At 37.5% G+C, this 20131-nt stretch overlaps 2 protein-coding genes across 9 annotated transcripts in view; one reads left to right on the top strand and one right to left on the bottom strand.

Annotated features, from left to right (window-relative positions):
- LOC124635134 (supervillin-like) overlaps positions 1-20131 on the top strand; it is a 206710-nt gene that overhangs the window by 163612 nt on the left and 22967 nt on the right. For all 8 annotated transcript variants that reach the window (XM_047170931.1, XM_047170929.1, XM_047170930.1 and 5 more), the window contains 2 exons: positions 12576-12650; positions 16980-17091. In XM_047170931.1, coding sequence (XP_047026887.1) covers positions 12576-12650; positions 16980-17091 — 187 coding nt within the window. The remainder of the gene's footprint in view (positions 1-12575; positions 12651-16979; positions 17092-20131) is intronic.
- Positions 3045-4379, bottom strand: LOC124635138. Its single transcript, XM_047170943.1, has one exon. The coding sequence runs from the start codon at positions 4275-4277 to the stop codon at positions 3123-3125; it is 1155 nt and encodes a 384-aa protein (XP_047026899.1). The 5' UTR covers positions 4278-4379; the 3' UTR covers positions 3045-3122.

Raw genomic sequence — 20131 nt, 5'->3', positions numbered from 1 at the left:
TGTGTGAATATTGTGTTTTCGGGTGTTTATGTTTTAGTAACATTATTTCTATTGGACTGTTATGATGGTATAATGGAAAACTAAACAAACACTCAAAGTACTTGCTGCCTGTACTTTTGTACTACATAAGCCTATCAACAATAAATTGACAATAAGTCGTCTATGATAGAACGTTTTACATGTTTATGTAATATAGAAAGTGATAACAGCTGCCCCAATTGTCGATACCCATTGTCAATTGTCTAAAAATGCTTATTTTATTAAATCATGTCTCTCATATTGATTGATTCATCGTATCTTCATATGTATAGTAACTCTTACGCAACCTACTCAATGCTCTGCACTAAATACACTGTCCTGCCAACGGGAACGTCTCAATTGTTATTAATGGCAGTGCACACGACAAATATGACTAACCAACCGCGCATAATATCTCTATACCACTATTTATCATCATACCGTAACCACCGACCTCTTTTACTTGGCCTGCAGTGTAACAGAAAGTTTACTTCTGTATTAACGTAGGTCCGGGTCTTTTTACACTGGCTAAGTTTGCTTCTGTTCAATATAGAACATTTCCTCTGACCAATTTAACTCGATCTGCTATTTTAAGAAAACTAGTGGTGGCACTAAAGGTCTGTAGGCCCATGGTACGCTGGTTTTGTATGCTCTGTATTTAATTTAAGAGTTGCAGAGATGACACCCGCAAACGGCGATTCGATTCAATTACAGAGACGTGTTTTAATGAATTAACTTGTCACACCATTTTCGACTTTAAAACTACGTGTAGTTTCACGATTTTACAGGATATGTCGCGACCCTCGTTGATGGAATCTGTATTGATCAACATTGAGTGTTTTCGGTCTGTCTGATCCAATTTTACATTCCAATCGGTTTTTCATGCCCTTTGAACAAAAATATTAATCGAATACATACGGCACATGCCTTCGTTTTATTATAGAATATTTTCGCAATAAAACTCGCCGGTTAAAATGCAAGGCATAGCATAAATTCGCTAGCGATAGCTGAGTAGCGAAATGCCGGTGGGGCTTCAGCGTCGCATTTTCTGCGAAACTGCGGAAAAGCCGACGTTTGGAGGCAGTATTTCAACAACGAGAGGCTTTCCCTCAGTATTGCACTCACACATAAACCATAATGCAGTTCTAAAAGCTCTGTGTGAGTTTTGGGCGGAGCTTGCTTCGGGGGCACCATTTAATTGGTTTATGCAATTAGTCTGTTGTTTAGACTCTCTTAAACCTTTTATCGTAACAGTGAGTACTATTTGGCTCTGTGCCTGTCTGGAAAGTTCTATCTATACTGTCATTTATTTAATGACGCCGTATTTTTTTCCATTTCCCAACTGGTAGTGAACATAAATAGCAAGAAAAGCTAGCTATCCTAAAACTTCTACAACGAATGAGTCACTACAAGACGTTAGTACAATTTATATCTGTTTCCTACTATTCACTAACAGTCTGAAACTCATAAAGTTGTCCTCTAATTTATTCTAACCTAACGTATCGTATATCGAACCTAACTGCAACTAAGGAAAACACGACAGTCGATGTCCATTCCCTATGTTCCATACCCTGCCTATGTGTGCGTGAGTCCCTCGTGTATATACTCTGGCTGCAACGTTCTGTGCCTGTGTGCGTACTGCGTCGCCGACTATGGGAAATTCACGTCAGGAAATTGATAGCTCACCTACCCATGTTATTTATTATGGTGGGCGAAAACCATTTAGGCTGTTGGCCTATGATGAATTACTTAGTATGTTTTGAGTTGTTGATTAAATAGATTCACCTGGAAAGGGCTTGTGGTGTGAATGATAAATAAATTAAATCTAAGGTTAAGCACATTTTTAGGAGCCAGATTCCTCTAACAAAATATTCTTACCCGCATCTATCCCTTCATCTAAGCTAGAATAAAGAAAACCATTTCATACAGCGTAGGTAAAAAAACAGCCAAAACATGTACATAAACCACACATAAACATGACCATGACCTCACACAGCCTTTAAGTTCCTTCAACATCACAATAGACTCAAACAATTTCCATAATATATTGTGACGTGACTATATTCTGCTAATGAGCGTCTCCAACCCTTTGTTTACATGAGCGTGCAATGGCGTCAAGCCCGTACACCCGGCAGACAAAGTTTCGTTGTTAATATCCTCTGTGCTAGGTGTTCGTGTTGTTACCGCTGTGTTGCACACTGTACTTGGCTTTCGATAGTTCTGAAGTATTGACAGTTAGTTTAAAGCTGGAACAAAGCGGCTTCCTTTTAGTGTTATATATTATCCCACCAAAAACATCAAATGTAAAAAAAGCCAATCCTCTACGCAATCCCTCCACCGTAAAAAGTTTTGAGATCGCATAGAAGCCAAGTCCTGTTCAACTTTATTTGTAATAATAAATCAATATTTTGTGACTATATCTATAGTTTCGTTCACTTTACAATAATATTGACTTGGCCATGAGCACAATAAACTACAAATATAATACAGCATATCTTGGAGAGGTGAAAGTCAAACATGAAGTTTAATATCACAGAATTAAATACTTTTAGTTTATTCAATTGTTACTAAATGACCGACAGTCAGTATCATCCAACATCAATGAACTGCACATGTACTATGGCGCATGTTTAGTCTATGGTGATCTCAAATTCCAATCAGTCCAATCGTAAAATCATGTCCATATAGAATTTATCAATTCAATGGTATTTACACATTATTTCAAGGAGCGGCTTTTAACTTGTGCTCATGGCCAAGACAATATTATTGTAATGTGAACAAAACTATTGATATAGTCACAAAATATTGATTTATTATTACAAATAAATCTGAACAGGACTTGGCTTCTATGCGATCTCAAAACTTTTTACGGTGGAGGGATTGCGTAGAGGATTGGCTTTTTTTACATTTAATGTTTTTGGTGGGATCTAATTTATTTTTTGTAGGTCTCTTTCTTCTCTAAGTATTTATTTATTTTTTTTATTTATTTTATTTGTTTACCTCAGGCAACTAGGGCCCATAGAAAGTACAATACATACATAATTTAATATTGCAATACTTATAAACTAATACATATAAAATAACAATAATCAGCAGGACAATTTCTATTTGTTAACACGAATAGGCGGTGTCGTGTTGCACTGCGTGGTGTCGCGTAGCCTCCCGCGGAAACGCCGGAAAACGACACCTTTCGGCCAAAACGCTTCTTGGAACATGTCGAGATGCTGAGTCGGCACACGTACCACAAACGATTTGAAATTTGTGTTGTGTCTGGGCTCCAACCTCTCGACTCTTAAGGTCCAGTTCGTCTTGACTCGTATATACTCCACGATCTCCTCGACCTTCGTGGAGTGATGTAAACGCGAAACATACAGCTGCGTCGTCGGTATTGCGGGGCGCAGCAGCATGTTCGGACCAGTCAACGCAGTTCCGCATTGATTTCGGCTAGATGGCTTCTTCTTCCTTCTTTCCACCTTCACGAAACCATCTGCATCAACTTTCCCTTTACATGGTACAGATTGTACCGTACCTCGGGTTCCTTCGGGCTGATATTGTATCGCCACAGTAGCTTTAGGTGGCCGTTGGACGGGATCTCGCTTTACGGCATCCGAGTAAACACGTCCAAGCCTAGACGTGCTTACATTCGTCGGCGTCCCGTAGGCAGGGGACGCGGGGAGGGCGGGGCACGGTGACGCATCACTAGTATTGGCGACGGCAGGCGACGAGTGCAATTTTGCTGACTCGGCGCGTTGCGGCGATGCGTTGACCTGTCCGTGGCGTGTGTTGTCGCTGTTGGCATGCGCGTGTGACCTACATGCAGAGTTTCGCAATTCTGCTACCTCGTTACGTAGATCACAGATGGTGGATTGTGATGCCTCCAGCTTCAATTGCAGCTCGACCAGGCTGGACCTCATACTCGTGATGTCCTTTAACAGCCTGGTGACGTCGACGTGATCGAAAGTGACCGGGGGCAGCTTCCGCAACTCCTTTGCCACGAACGTTGGCACGTCGTCCGGGTCGGTCTCCTTCAACAGCCTTATAGTGTCTTGGAGACTCCTCTCTCCCTTTTCATCTCGCCTGCGGGTCGGCATTCGGTCTGCCATTTGCAGCGACTCGTACAACAGCTTCTTTGCGCTGCGTATCTCCTCCTCGGTGAAGTTTGAGGTGCAAATCTGGGTCACACTGACCTCATCCATGACGTCCAGCTGGTACTGCAGGAACGCCAGGACCTCGTTCGCCACGAGTTCTTCCGAACGCATGGTATCGACTTAGCGGCGGCTGACGCCGCGCTCGGCACGAAATTAAAATAATTTCTGCGAACAGTGCAAACGCGTCCGACGTCAACGAATGAACGCGATACACTGATTAAACAAATTAAATTAACTTACATGCAACTAACTAAATATGTACACCTAAAGTAGCACGTAAACAACATTTTTTAAAAATAAACTAACGAAATTGTCGAATTTTTGAATCGAATATCTTTTAGAATAAAAGAGATTTATTTCAGAGGTAGATGGCGCTATCACATGAATTCTTTTTTTTTTTAAGTACTACTTATACTATGCTATGTAACGAAACCATAGCGCGATTTAGACCAGGACAACGCCACCTATCGAGCGAGCATGCAGTATTTATCGCACTGCATTAATATGAAAGATTTTATCATTATTCATTTCATTTTAACCTAGCTTTTTTATTCATATGTATGTGTCGGAGGCGTCATCAGGATGGCACTATCGTCCGACATCAGTTAGGGTAATCAAGCAAAGAGATAATTCAAAGAAACTCAAAACTCAAACAAACTCAAAACTCAAACGTTTATTCAAATTAGTCAGAACAAAAGACAGCCCCCAAAACGCCCGCCCTTCGCCACTTCCTATGTGTTTTGGCTGGGGAGAAGAAGTGGCGGAACAAACTCCCCAGCAACACATGTCTCTCTGTTAGGTTAGAAGAACCATTATAATACAAAAATCACAAGACTACAATAAGTTTAGGTACTACAACGCTAAGCAATAACACTGGGTACACTACACGTAACGAAAGGCAGTAACGCGACGACTCGACGAAGCCTCGACCAAGACTCGATCAAGACTGAGCACCGCGGACGCCACGCTGACCGCCACGACTCTGCCAAGCGCGCCAAAATGTTGTTTCACCGGAAACGCCGCTAGAGGGCGCGCTTGCGTGACGTTTAGTGTCCGTACTATTGACAGTCTCCGACACGGCCATCCTGCGTGGACCACGTCCTCGTGGTCGTTTAATCTGCAACAACACAAACACAGCACAGTATGCACAGTACAGCCTCGGCCACTCCTGACCACAACAGTAACTCTCGATCTTTAGTTTTACGCTCCTACTTCTCTCAAGGAAATGAAACAAACTTCAAATGGCCTCAATTAGGTCTTTAACAAACAATCTAGGTGACAACTAGTTCTCAAAAGCTATACCCGGAGCAACCGAGTACTAAACTCTCACAAGCAACAAATCAAACTCTACATTTAATTGGGAAATGATCAATGAAAAGAAAGAAAATAATCGTTTGATCAAATTTAGTATGCAGTACTCTCCACCTCGTCTAACAATTCATTGCCTCAATCCGGCAAAACCAGCGGGACCTCCATCCGGTACCCGAATTCAACACACACAACATATCACATTGCCTCTGTCCGGCAACTATGGGACCTGCTCAATAATTCAAAGTTACAACATTTTCTAATTGGTTATCGTGAAGTTTGTCTGGTCAATTTAAACATTTTCAATGAAATAGAATGCTTTCACCTTGTGTGATGACATGCGATGTCCTGGCCTGTCGCAACTCATACGGCCTCCATGACAAATCCGGGGGAGGATGACGCTCCAAACAGCAACTGCAGCGCACCTCGCCCACCACTCGACTAGTAGACCTCGTCCTGTTCTCCAGGCTCGGTTCACCTTAGATGTTATCTGTTAAGTCAGAAATGGAAAGTGCTTAGGCAACCGATCAAATATTGACAACATATGGGTCAGCAACAGACTACCACAATGGTAAGACCCAAAAACATGTTATGGGTTTTAAGAATACCAATCACAATTTAAATGAAGAAACTAGTTACATTAAATGCTAAGCACGAAATCAAAGAAAGATCGAATTGCTAGTCAGACTCAACTCGTAAATTACTAAATCATTACAGCTACGGTTGTCATTCACATCAACGCCTTCTACTCGATAGGCTTCACATAACTGTCGTGTCCCTTAGCAGAGCTCACAGCCCATCCTGGCCTCCTAGGGACCACAACCACAACCACAGCGACATGACACCAACTGTACCACTGATGTATACGGGTCTCTTCCTGGTCACCCCGATGCCGTCACACAGGCCAACGAGTCTCTTCCAGGTCACCCCGATACCAATCATAGGTACAGCTTAACACAATGAAATTACTGAGAAGGTGAATGTAACACCTTACCAAAAATCTCTAGTCTGATGCACAATTCAATCAAATGACGCAAAACTGAAATATTCTAATTCGAGGTTTTAATTGATAAACAGAAACCAGGTAATCCCTATGACCAAGCATAAGATACACACTTCAGCCATCCCTGTGACAAGTGTTCAACGGCAGTCATCTCTATGACTTCCAACTTAACAGTCAATAAACCCTGTGATTGAAGCGCAACACACAAGCATACACACATTTACGTGCTCTCCGATGCACGAGTGAATCAATCATCAACATCTAGACTGTTTTGTGAAAGTTTCTAAAACTCAAAGCGATTTCGTCCCGACCCGGGAATCGAACCCAAGACCTCGTGTATAGCAGTCACGCTTGCGACCACTAGGCCAACGAGTCAGTTAAACAGTACAATGTACAATGACAAGCCACAATAAAATTGGATTGATCTCACCATGTTTATCATTCAGGCGTCTCTTAACATCTCTGTGCATAGTGCCTTGTGTATGTTCATGCTGAAATCCGGCGCGCAGTAGAATCCAGGCGTCGCGCTCGCGGACGCCACAGCGACGAACTAGCAGACTAGACTCCTTTCACTCGAAGCAGGAGAGGCTCACGGGATTATCACATGCAAAAGAAATCGGAAATCGGTTAATTTTATCACAACATTTTCATAACAACGATGACAATATTGCTGTCATGGCATAAATCTAATTTCACTGATTGACGATTTTCCCAACAATGCAATTCATGAAGGTCACGTGAACAGTATGTCAGAACATTATCACATTCGAACCCAGGCGGTTCATAACCGACAATAATCAGCGAGACAAACTACCTCTCATGTTTATAAATGTCATATGACAAATAAACACAAAAATAAACCAAAAATTGATCGGTCTCACCGGGTTTCCACTCAACGTGCGTGACGATGCGCACATCGCTATAGCGCGCAGTACAGCGAGGCTTTTGCGGACGTGAAGCCACGTAGATGCACGAGCACCAACACTCGGACCTCACGATGACACGTTGGGCTCCTGGCAGGCAACTGGGATGCTCCGCAGTAATTTTGTCGCCAGATTGCACAATAACCACCGTCATTATTGAAACATGAAAAAAGACAGATTCAGTTAATTTTCTAGCATACCCTCAATAACTAGCTTGACATGTAACAATGGAAAACGATACCATTACCATAACCGTGGTTACCATACTTGTACCTTCGCTGAAATTCTTAATAAATCTTCTACTACAAACTCCATTTCAAATTATCGACGTTCCATTTTTTTTTTAATCCAGATGATTCAAAGTCCACTTACATCGTTAAATACACACTAGCAAAATTCATATAGCAAACCTTACTAACAAAAGTCAAAAACTAAGCTCAATTCAACAATTTCCGTCAAGACAACCTCTCCCCGGCGTCTGATAGCGATGACTCAAGACATCCTCTATCCGGAGTCTGATAGTCACCATTTCAAGACAACCTCTATCCGGCGTCTGACAACAACGACTCAAGACATCCTCTATCCGGAGTCTGATAGTCACCATTTCAAGACAACCTTTATCCGGCGTCTGATATCTGCGACTCAAGACATCCTCTATCCGGAGTCTGATAGTCGACTTGCCCTTCAAGACAACCTCTATCCGGCGTCTGACAGGCACACCTAAATAACCATTCCACCGAATAACCACTTAGGATTCTTCCTAGTGCTTACCTAGATCGATTCAATGTGATAGCAGTATCGTATCAGGCGTTACAATTTTCACCACTACAATTTTTACACGTTCACATTTTGAACACGTGACCCTGTGGGCATTCGGATTACATCCCACTTCTGATGTCGGAGGCGTCATCAGGATGGCACTATCGTCCGACATCAGTTAGGGTAATCAAGCAAAGAGATAATTCAAAGAAACTCAAAACTCAAACAAACTCAAAACTCAAACGTTTATTCAAATTAGTCAGAACAAAAGACAGCCCCCAAAACGCCCGCCCTTCGCCACTTCCTATGTGTTTTGGCTGGGGAGAAGAAGTGGCGGAACAAACTCCCCAGCAACACATGTCTCTCTGTTAGGTTAGAAGAACCATTATAATACAAAAATCACAAGACTACAATAAGTTTAGGTACTACAACGCTAAGCAATAACACTGGGTACACTACACGTAACGAAAGGCAGTAACGCGACGACTCGACGAAGCCTCGACCAAGACTCGATCAAGACTGAGCACCGCGGACGCCACGCTGACCGCCACGACTCTGCCAAGCGCGCCAAAATGTTGTTTCACCGGAAACGCCGCTAGAGGGCGCGCTTGCGTGACGTTTAGTGTCCGTACTATTGACAGTCTCCGACATATGTATATTTAATACATAATAACAATATACCACACTACGTAACAATAAAACAAATACATTTTGTACATAAATAAATAACAAAGTTATCAATGCAGTCAAAATTCATACACAATGTTCTTGAAAAACCGCAAATATAAATTTGTTTCCGATTTTTTTTATTAAGTTTTAAGGTTTTTATAATTTTCCCTTTATATGTAGCTGATAACCTGTCTTGGTGCCAAATTTGAAGGTTCTCAGTTTGCTAGAAGTACCTTAGACTTTTGATGATCGGTCAGTGAGTGAGTCAGTGACAAAATCGTGTAACTTTGATCGCTCATAACTCGTAAACTATTTATTTAAATGTCTTGTAATTTTGAGACTGAGCTTGTTCTAATAGTTACTCTTGGTCATCGAAAACCTCAGCTTTGTTCACATGGAAGATACAGGGGGCTGAAATAGCCGCGAAACGCTTCGAGAAAAGATGGTACGGCCGTGCCCGCTTTGCTCGAGTCTTGGCTGGGGCACTGCCGTGCCCTCAGATTCATGTTCGTGTAAAGTTTTTAATATTTAAGGGTATATTAAGTTTGAATAAGCTTTCGTAGAAGCTTTTACATGCAATACTATATTTATCATGTTAAAAAAATACAATGCTTTCTGAAAGCCTGCATTTGCTGTATTGATTTCCTTTCTTTGGGTTTTCCTTTACCACCATTAGTGTTCACGACAGATCGCATATCAGTAAATGTATGCTTCGTATGTAAATTAAACTCATTAGCTTCTTTCTGCCTTCCAAAATTATAATGGAGAATTGGAAATGACAAATGAGTTATTAAATATTACCCCGCTCCCCTTTATCTTGTCAAAGATTCAAGTACTGTTAAAACAGTCTATACAAAATTCCATTTCAGCCAGACACCCATGGGTTTTCCCTTAACTAACGAAAGTATGGTTAAAGGAGCTTAAATCTTAATGAACCCTTCTATCAAAAGGACGAGACAGTGAACAAAGACAGTTTTTTCTTTAAGTCCTAAGTAATCTACACCTTTTCCCTAACCGTATTATCAAGTTACTAACTCCATTTAATTAGACCTACACAGGTGTTCCAATACACCATACTTCCTTCACTGAAGCACTAAAAATTACAATTAAGTGTTTATGCAAATTGTGTGAACGTGATGCCTCAGGTTCTAGCTAACGTTACCTTCCAAGAGAACACGTTGCATTTACATTAAACTTTACTATGGGAAACTCGAACCGAAATGAAATAGTACCATGTGGCGAAAAACTTTCGAGTAGAGAGAGGGATTGGTGCATATTTTATGGGTATTAAAAATGTATTACTATTTTTGCGGAGATGCAATTTTTATATTTACTATTTTCGTTGTTTGTGGAAAAATTCGAAAGAGATTTTAAAAAATCTATACTATATACTGAGATTTGAAAAAAAAAATGGAAAAGTTTTTTATAATCCGGATATAATTGGCGATTACTTCTTATTCGACGCATAATTTCTCACTAATTCCTTATTCGAGTAACACAAGTAGTAAAGCGTAGGCCTCTGAAGGCTGAAAGCTGCCGCCCGCCCACCAGTCGCGCAACGAACCGCGTAGGGCGCGCTCGTAAGGCAGCCTCGCACGAACATACGCTTCTAAAGCCTTTTGTTTTCAAAACATTCGGTTTGTATTACACTTAATTACTGTTCAGTGTTCACCTCTGATTGGTTCTCCACTTTTTAATTAACTTTCAGCAAATAAGTTCACCTTTGGGAAATCGTAAGCTACATTTTATAATTATGAAAACGTAATGGCTTGTTTTGAGTCAGTTGATTTGTTTTTCGATTGCACACAGCTTTTAGTCAACGTAATATTTTATGCACTTTATAATAGTTTCGAGCAAATATTGAATTTTTACTAGCTCTTTCATAAATTGTTTTTGAAAGTGATGGATGGGATTTTTGCTCGTTTTTATCGAAGTACAACAAAATGTACTAATGACTTTGTGGCGTGAGTTCACTGAACGTTTTTTGTCTGTAGTTGGAAATCTAAACTCATTATTTTTAATGGAGTATTAAGTTCTTTTATCTGTAGAAGACAAAAGCACGATAAAGGACTTTAAACCATCAAGTTTTGAGAATTTTTCTTCGTATTGCAGACTAGATTTGTATTCACGTTTGTTAAGTTTTGTTAGAAAAGTTGTTTTAAGACTAAATTGTTTGAGTTTTATGGCAATAAACTATCGAGATGCCACAAAACTTGGTATTGGCGATGCAATCCAATAGATACTGATTGGCCGTCTTTATATTTAGTTTACGATCGCATGACAATACGATATTTTATAAAGTATAAGTCTGATTTTTTTTTGTCTTACTATTCGCTTTTTATTTATGAATGCTTTTGTTTTGCTTTACATAGTCCTTGTCATTGTGTAAGTTTTCTTCGTTGCAAGCAGTCGTGTTGATAATATTTTCCTAATAGTCATATCCTTGTTTATATTAAATGATTCATTGTGTTTGAGCATTATCTTGTAATACATGTGATCAGTGCTATTTGATCAATCAAAATCTTGCAGTGATATGTGCTATTATATTAAAACAGTTGTGTTGCTGTTCGGTGTTAATTTTTTTACGCACAGAATAAAACATGTTTAAGTTACGTAGTGCCTGTTATAAAGGTGAATAATACAATCAACCGAAAATATTAGTCCTTTTTCCACTGATTTTTCCCATGATGGTTGGAGATTCCTTAGATTGCAATAAATAAAATTTAAATTATCGTAAAATATTATACTTTACACATGTTAATTTTGCCATCATTATAGTTCGGCCATTCAGAGAATGCGTTCCTGACACGTCGCGATTGAACTGACGACGTAACTTTGCAATGGCGTTGCAGTTACGATAAAAATATTTTTGCTGGTTGTTTACCGTTTTAACAATTGAGGAGCATTAAAACAACATTATTATATCAATAATCAATGAATGTAGTTACGTCGTCAGTTCAATCGCGACGTGTCAGGAACGCATTCTCTGAATGGCCGAACTATAATTAACCACATTTACCTATAACATGCAAAGAGGATAACATAGTCACGTCGACACTATGTAATAAATAATTGTTATCGGTACGTTTCCGAACGCGATCATACAGTCGTTTGTCCGTCTGTCAGTGCGACAGCGTCCTTCCATCACAGACGTACAATTGTCCAACAATTTCAATAACATCAAATAAAACACTTTTCTTTAGATATGTGACGACTTGTGATTCAATATTTTCTTGTAATACGTGTTCAGTTATTGTGTAAACCGCCAAAATGTTATCAGTACGAACGTTCGAAGAGAGACTCTTCAATTTCAAATCTCTTAAAGAAAAGTTTGAACAGACCAGGTAATTTTATTTTATTAGTTGTTTTACTAATTTACGAGTGTTTTATGGAAATAATTTGTGTAATGTGACATTCTTACTGAAGAGAAACCTGAAGAAAGTTTTATTGTTTAAAGAAATTGTGAATGGTTTTTCATAAGTGTGCTGCCTTATGAATTGAAGTTGCATTTTCATATTTTGATGGTCATGTGCTTAGTTTTACGTACAATCCTCGTTTCATAAATGAAAACTTAGACCTAATTTGTAGACGAATAGGAACTCAGTTGAACCAAATATCATACTATAGAGCTGACCTGTTAATCCTAGGAAATCAATAAGCTCCTTATTATTTCATCCAAGCTTTTTCCCAATAACTGTCGGTTTTAATTATTTGTTTATTTATATTTGTTTGTATGTTTATTTGCAGGGTCGGCGGTGGGGTGCAGCGGAGCGCCACACATGCCGAAATGCCGCACAAAGGAGGAGGCACCATTGCCGAAAGGTAACTTTATCCATATTTCTTTTAAGTTAATTTTATTATTAAAATCAAAAATATTTACTGAAGAAACGTTACAATGTTAAGGCCTTAGATTCCCACGCTAGGATTAGGTACCTATTAGATCGCATGAGCGTGAATTGCATTTAAAAAATATATCATTTTATTGGAACTCTTGATTAATTGCTGTCTGTACGTTATCTACTGAATTAGATTCAGAATGATGGTGTCCTTTTTGCATTAATTTCGGTTTTTGGGGCTCTAATAAAATAGTTACGATCTTGATTGGTTGATAAAAAAAATATCACATGGCATGATTCAGGTAAACTTCGCAAAATTCTATATTATCATTCTTTGACGATGTCATATGACCATTCTTTTTATCTTCCTAGCTAATCAACAAATCACAACTTTCGTACTTGACTCTGTATCATTTGCTTCCTTGACTGTCAAAGTTATCCAGATAGTTCCTGTTTTAGTTTTATCACAGTTACATGTCCCTCAATAAGACAAACTTTCCTGTTGAATATTCTCAAACAGATCATGATTACATACTTGTTAAATAGTCGAATAGAAACTAGATATTGAAACTATGAGAAATAGCGAAAACATCCTTTGTTTTCAATGAAAATAAACACTATTGTCTTGGTCTAGTTTTAAATCTTATTATGTCCTACAAATGTAAATCGTAAGTTATTGTAATACGTAAGAGTAGTGAGGCACGTGCTATAATCTAAACTTTTATTTTTAACTAGCCGTTTTCTCGTGGTTTCACTCGTCCTGTGGGAACTACTGCCCTTACCGGGATACAATATAGGCTATGTCACGCAGGCAGACTGTAGCTTTCTAACAGTGAAATAATTTTTCAAATCGGTTTCGTAGTTTCGGAGCCTTAGAGTACAAACAAACAAAACATGTTTTCTCTTTATTACATTAGTATAGACAGTGGGCTTACATCATAGTTATCTATCGATTTAGGGTAGGTCGTTTCGTGTCGTGAGGATGCCAATTTGTAGGCGTATAAAAATGTGATTCATGAGGCCATAGTCAAAGTTATATGTTAATTTATTAAGTTATTTTTTCACTATCGGAATATTTGGAAGGTATATACTACCTATATATTGCCACGATATATCGAGTTTGCGTATCTCACTTTCTCATGTTTAATTTTAATCAATTGAAGATAAGCATGTAGGAATATTGTTTTACTGAATCTTCTGTAAAACTCAATACATTAAATATATCGCCCTGAAAACAACCAATTACGGCAGAAATCTGATGCAGGAAAAACATGTGACATCGTTTTATGACGGGTAATCAGTAGTTTCTGCAAGAGGATAAAATGTTGTTACAATAATTACATGATTAACAGTAGTCTTGTTTATTCCTCTTTACTAAAATAATATACATACGGAAGCAAACATTAAATAGGAACAATAAACATTACTCAAGTTACAGCACGAATTTAGAACGTAAATAATAAGGGCTAAGTATTATACAATATTGGCATAGCTTTCTTTCAAAAAGGTACCAAAATTAAATGAGTGCATATCATTTGATCCTGCTATACAAAGATACGCTTGATAAATTCAATATTAAGTGATCTTTTTATAAACAAACATAAACTAATAATATTGAATACAATAGAATTGTTCACAATACAGGAATACATATGGCTATAAATAATAAAATTCATTAGTGGGTTTACCGAGCCCGTGATCATTTCAATAGTTCAAAGTATTTCCTCTAAGAGTACAAAACCGTGTTGGAATATTACTGTAAATAAAATGATTATCATCCTCAACTGATTACCAAAAGAATCTTTAAAACTGTTGACTTTTCTAAATTACTGATTCTGAATGAAACAATCAGTGTTCAGAATATTGACACATTTCTTAATAGGTATTGACATAAATTAACAAAAAGAAATATAAAAGATTGCAGGAATTGTTCAAAATCTTATCTACACTAGTGTTATCTTGACCCATAGAAATATGACCGTAAAACGAACTTCGAAACAATAATATACTCGTTACCTAACAATTTGTGTGTCTTGTGTGTGCCTCTTACGGGCTACTTAAAGTTAATGACTTTTAGATAAAGGGCTCCGATAGGTCACCGGCCTTTGTTGGTCCTGTAGACAATAAATATTTAATCGTGAAGGAACTGGCTATCTATAGCTTTGTTTATTTACTAACAATGTATGTTGTATGTGAGAAAGATATGAGGTAGATAGGAATGCGTGTAATTGATGTATCCGTGTATCGTTAGGTATCGAAATGCTCAGAATTTATGAACTTCCCTTTTAATCACAAAAATTTTAAGAAATAGAAATCCACGTGCAAAAAAAATAGATCCTTGTGCTAACTAGTGTTGCAAAAAAACCGTTATTTTTCTAGTGTGAAAAAAAACCTTGAAAAAAAAACAGATAAAAAACTGTTTTTTTATGGGCCTTGTTTTTTTCAAGAGTATAATAACTCTAAAATTGTTAGGGCATTTACCGTTAAAGATTAATACTTAAGGTAACATAATAGAGTCTTAGGTTTATTCTTGAATCTACGGTACTTTTCTGATAAAACAGAACCAAATTTCATGAAAAAATTGGCAACATTCATTGATAATAACTCAACGAAAGGGAAATTTAAAAAATTGAACTAAAAAGTAGGCTTGAAAAAAAAACCAAATTTAGAAAAAAAACAACGATGCAAAGTTTTTTTTCAATAAAGTAAAAAAAAAACAAATCCTTTTTTTTTTTCATTTTACATCACTAGTGCTAACTCTCAGTAGGCTGAAAGCATATTATATACATAGTAATACTAGCTTTTGCCCGCAACTTCGTTCGCGTGGAATAGTGACTACCAGCAGATTTTTGATTTCACCAATAGATGGCGCTATATGTCCGGAATAATTTTATTTTTATTTTTTTTTGTAATAAAAACTATCCTATGTCCTTTCTCAAGTTTCAAACTATGTCTGTACCAAATTTCACACAAATCGGTTCAGTAGTTTAGGCGTGAAGAAAAGACAGACAGACAGACAGAAAGACAGACAGACAGACAGACAGAGTTACTTTCGCATTTATAATATTAGTTTGGATGTATTATTGGACAGGTCCAATAATACATATTTTATGTTACGAATAAAAAACAGCGATACCATTAATTTGCGTATTTCAATTAATCAGGTAGGACTGAATACGTCATGGGTTTTTACTTTAAAAAATCTTCTTGAGGAAACTCACATGACCTAAAAAATTAAAAGGTATCTATCTTGTGACTCATATAAATTCGCAATGAGCGTATTCCGTCTGAGAGACATTGGCTTTTTACAAGGAGCAATAGTTGTTTTCAGTTTTTCTGTATGTTTAGGATTAAATTAGTTTCATCAATTTCTATTAAGCTAGGAAGTAATCTAAATATATAAAACTCAAAGGTGACTGACTGACTGACATAGTGATCTATCAACGCACAGCTGAAACCACTGGACGGATCGGGCTGAAATTTGGCATGCAGGTAGATGTTATGACGTAGGCATCCGCTAAGAAAGGATTTTGATCAATTCTACCCCCAAGGGGATAAAATAGGGGATGAAAGTTTGTATGAAACTTGCCCACGCAGACGAAGTTGCGGGCAACAGCTAGTCTATAATAAAGCTTTTATAAGGGAGTCCCCTTCTAACAAATGATAAGCGAATGACTGATTACATTTTATATCAAAAGTGTGACACTTTTGCCCTTATAAACGAATCATTGTATTACTCCATTGTATTTCAAATTCCCATATACGCATTTATTTGTGCTAGGTAATAATAAAACCCTTTGAATGCCCTAACAATGAGTACATACCAACCGTTCTATACAGCTTCATACGGGTCGATGGAAATTAAATTCTTAGTCCAACTGTGTGAAATACGCAATACCTTTTATTTGTACTGAAAATGTAGGATTATCCTCTATGTAACGTGTTTATTGTTTTGGTTAAGCTTTGTACCTAATTGTTGCTTGTAATCGTATTGTTTATCTTATATTATGACATTGTTAAAATTTGAATAGTAATTTGAAATTAATTTATGACTGAAATATTTTTGACAGTAATTTTACACAAAATTGAAATGTTTTCCCTACAGAAAGGCTAGGAAAAAGCTTTGCACCATTTTGTAGCCTTAAAACCGTGTGTATACCATGTGTTTATAGCAGTTAGAAATATCATTTATTTGATGAGCCCTGAGAAAAGTTCCCTAAGTTCCAAAGTAATTTATAGGATAACCATTTTATTTCTACAAATTAAAATTTACCCTTAATTTATTATTAATTACTGAAATTATTTTTATTTTCAGGCTGGCGGCTCTTCACGCGGCGGGCGCAAACGATTGGAGAGCGCGCGTCTGCCGGCTGAGCCCTGAGCGAGAGGACTCCAAGGCCATCGAGAGAGCCAAGAATAGGATCAATGTTAGTACACAATTTCTATTCTATTGATTTATATTGTGCTAAGACTTGATACTAACAAAATGTCTCCTCTGCCCAATGAAAGATCGCTAAAGTCTTTTACGTTATATTAAGACAGTAAAATTATAATGTGATGAATAGTGAATAATAGGTTCTCGCTTTGACAAAAGAATAAAAAAAACTGTCACGTATGATGTATTGTCATAAGAAAGTCGGAAGACTGTGGACGTTCAGAAGTGCAAAGATACCCTGTCTTCATCTTACTCAGCTTTGCCTGCAAAATGTATGAATAACGCAAACGTTTCAAAGAAGCGTCTATCATACATCCCATCAAAGTGCTCTTCAAAAGATTCCACATTACGCTACACGAAGGTACGCAATCTCCATCAAGCTCCCATCTATTTAAAACCTGTGCCTAGGAGCAAAACTTACCGTTACGAGAGCCCTACGCCCGTGCTAACCTTGCATCACTTTGACAGTCCCCTCTGTAATAAGCAGAACCCTTCAAGACAAGGGCTTCTCATCTATTGTGATACTGCAGAACACGTCTGTTACCAACCGGGATCATATACCACCGGTCTTGCAAAAATAGATCGTATTTTAATCCCCTTAAGGGTGGTAATCGATTGGTTGCATAGTGTTGTTATGTGAAATTGGCGTTTAGGTTAATTTGTGTTGAGATTTATGCGAATGTTACGCATGTTTTGGTAGTAGTGTCTGGTTAATTGGGAAGGGTAAATCTTGATGGTGTGATTTATGAACTTCACCTGTATGTATTCGTTTCAAAGATAAAGTTCAAAGCCGGCACAAAATAAACCCCTTAAACTTGGTAAAAACATTGTACTCATGTTTAACTATTATTTAATTCCTGTTCTAGGGTTCACGTATCTAATTACAATGAAGACGCCGATTTGAGTGATTGGTATAAAACTTATTTTTTGTCAAAACTGTTCTTCAGGGGTTTTGACGTGTTGAGCACTCTATTATTATCTAATTTAATTGGTCATTGTTGTCAACTTACTGTATTAAATACACTTTCATAGCTTAATTTCCATTAAGTTAATTGCGTTGTCATAAAAATATGATATAGTAAAGTTGACGCGTATCGATTGGGCGAGTATTGTCAAGGTCGGCTGTAGTGTGAGGCAGAGATATCTCCTATGGAACTTCGTCTTCACCTAATATTCCAAATAAGAAAGACTTGGCGAAAAAATGTTTAATGTACTGACTTCACCAGCGGTTTAACCCACGTCCTGAAGGAACTATTTACCGCACATAAGTAAAAGTAGCCTGTAGTTTCATCAAATATTTCAGTTGTTTTGGCGTTAAAGAGTAGCTAAGGCTTCCAGGTATGCCTATTAACATATTCTCTAAGTATCTCGTAAAACTGCAGTTATGTCGTTTCCATAGGTCTTGCCTTAGGTATAGGTAAATATTTAAATATAGAAATAAACATAATATCAAAGTGAAATATTTCTTCGTGAAAGCATTACTTCCGCAGTGTCTCATTTAATTTATTCCATTAATTACCTTGGCTAAGGGTGCGGCATTTATAATATTACGTGCAAAAATGTTTACTACATTAGCCTTGAATTTTTTGATGTAATTGACAGCTTTCGCAATGTTTGTACATAACACACAGAAATTTCTTATAGGTACGCTAAGGATAATCGGAAATAAAACCTTTAAAATATTACACATAGGTAATAACAATATTATTATTCGTTTTGTAAACTTGATATTTTAATCCTGAGCAAGGATAAATTTTGACGCGGCTACCGGTATTGAATTCAATTTTTTTATTGATATTTAATTTACAAATCGATATTGGAAGTGCACTTTACAATATCATTAAGATTTTATTGTTCACAATATCAGTAGGTCTAATTTTATCTCGGAACTGAAAGCTTCCGCTTACAAAATAACTAGTGACATGTGTCATTGACCTCTTGCCAATGTCACGCATGTTTTAAAGCGAGTCCACGCCTTTCGTGAACTTTACTTAACGAGCTCAAATCGCGTGTCACCTCCAAAATTGCTTGAAATATTCACACCATTCTCGACCTAATTTCTCAATAGTTAAGATCTTTATTTGTAGATTACTTTCCGGTCCCAACAAAAGGTATGTTGACAGGTCACGGTACAGTTTCCTAGTTAGTAAAACGTTAACCTAAATCTCCCCTTGTGTTTCTTCCTATCCGTCACGCCGCATTGACGTTTTAATTGGAAACTGACTGATTTATGATGTTAGAAGATCAATTTGTTAAGATAAAATGGCTTTTAAAAGACCCCAGAATGCCCCTTCAGTTTAGTCTCATGGTTTTGGAAAATATTTTCTTGTTCAGGAAATTGTCCAGTTTGATTTTTAATTCAGTCTGAGGGGCGGTCGAGGGGTGCTTTAGCTTTCGTGGTAATGGTTTGTGTGACGGAACAGGTTGATTTGTGTGACGGAATTTTATGTAGGAATAAAAGCAATATTTTTGGAGTGTATAAAAGCATTCTAGTTGCAATGACGCTTGAATATATTTATGACTCGGTGGTTTTATAATTTTCAGCGTTTGGTTTCGAACTGAAACGGAATAGGTAATCTGCGCCATACTCTCCAATGCAATTGTGATATAAATCCGTTACTTATTTTATAAATAAGATTCTCATGGTTCTAATTAAATCTGGAATTAATATGCTTCCTAACTAAACCCAATTGCTCTTTCCTTTCACCATTCCATTGTGAATTCGGTTCCCCATCAAAGACATTAACGAACACATTTCGTCCTAAATCAATATCACGATGTGAACGTATCCAATATTGTCCTATTTCTGTACAAATAGAATTTCCTATACGACGGCGCTTTTCCATTTCCCGATAAAGCATAAATAATGCCGACGACACACGACAAATTTAATATCACGGAGAATATTAATGTGGTTCCTATACGAGGTAGATTCTGGCTTTGATGTCCTTTTAAATAAAGTTCATTGGATTGTGTTGGTTAATGGACTGTAGCGTTTCTAATTCCATAATTAACAAACCTTTGATTGTGTT

This window comes from Helicoverpa zea, chromosome 12 (genome assembly GCF_022581195.2).
Source record: "Helicoverpa zea isolate HzStark_Cry1AcR chromosome 12, ilHelZeax1.1, whole genome shotgun sequence".
Classification (NCBI taxonomy): Eukaryota; Metazoa; Arthropoda; class Insecta; order Lepidoptera; family Noctuidae; genus Helicoverpa; species Helicoverpa zea.
This window is presented reverse-complemented; position numbering and strand designations above follow the sequence as displayed.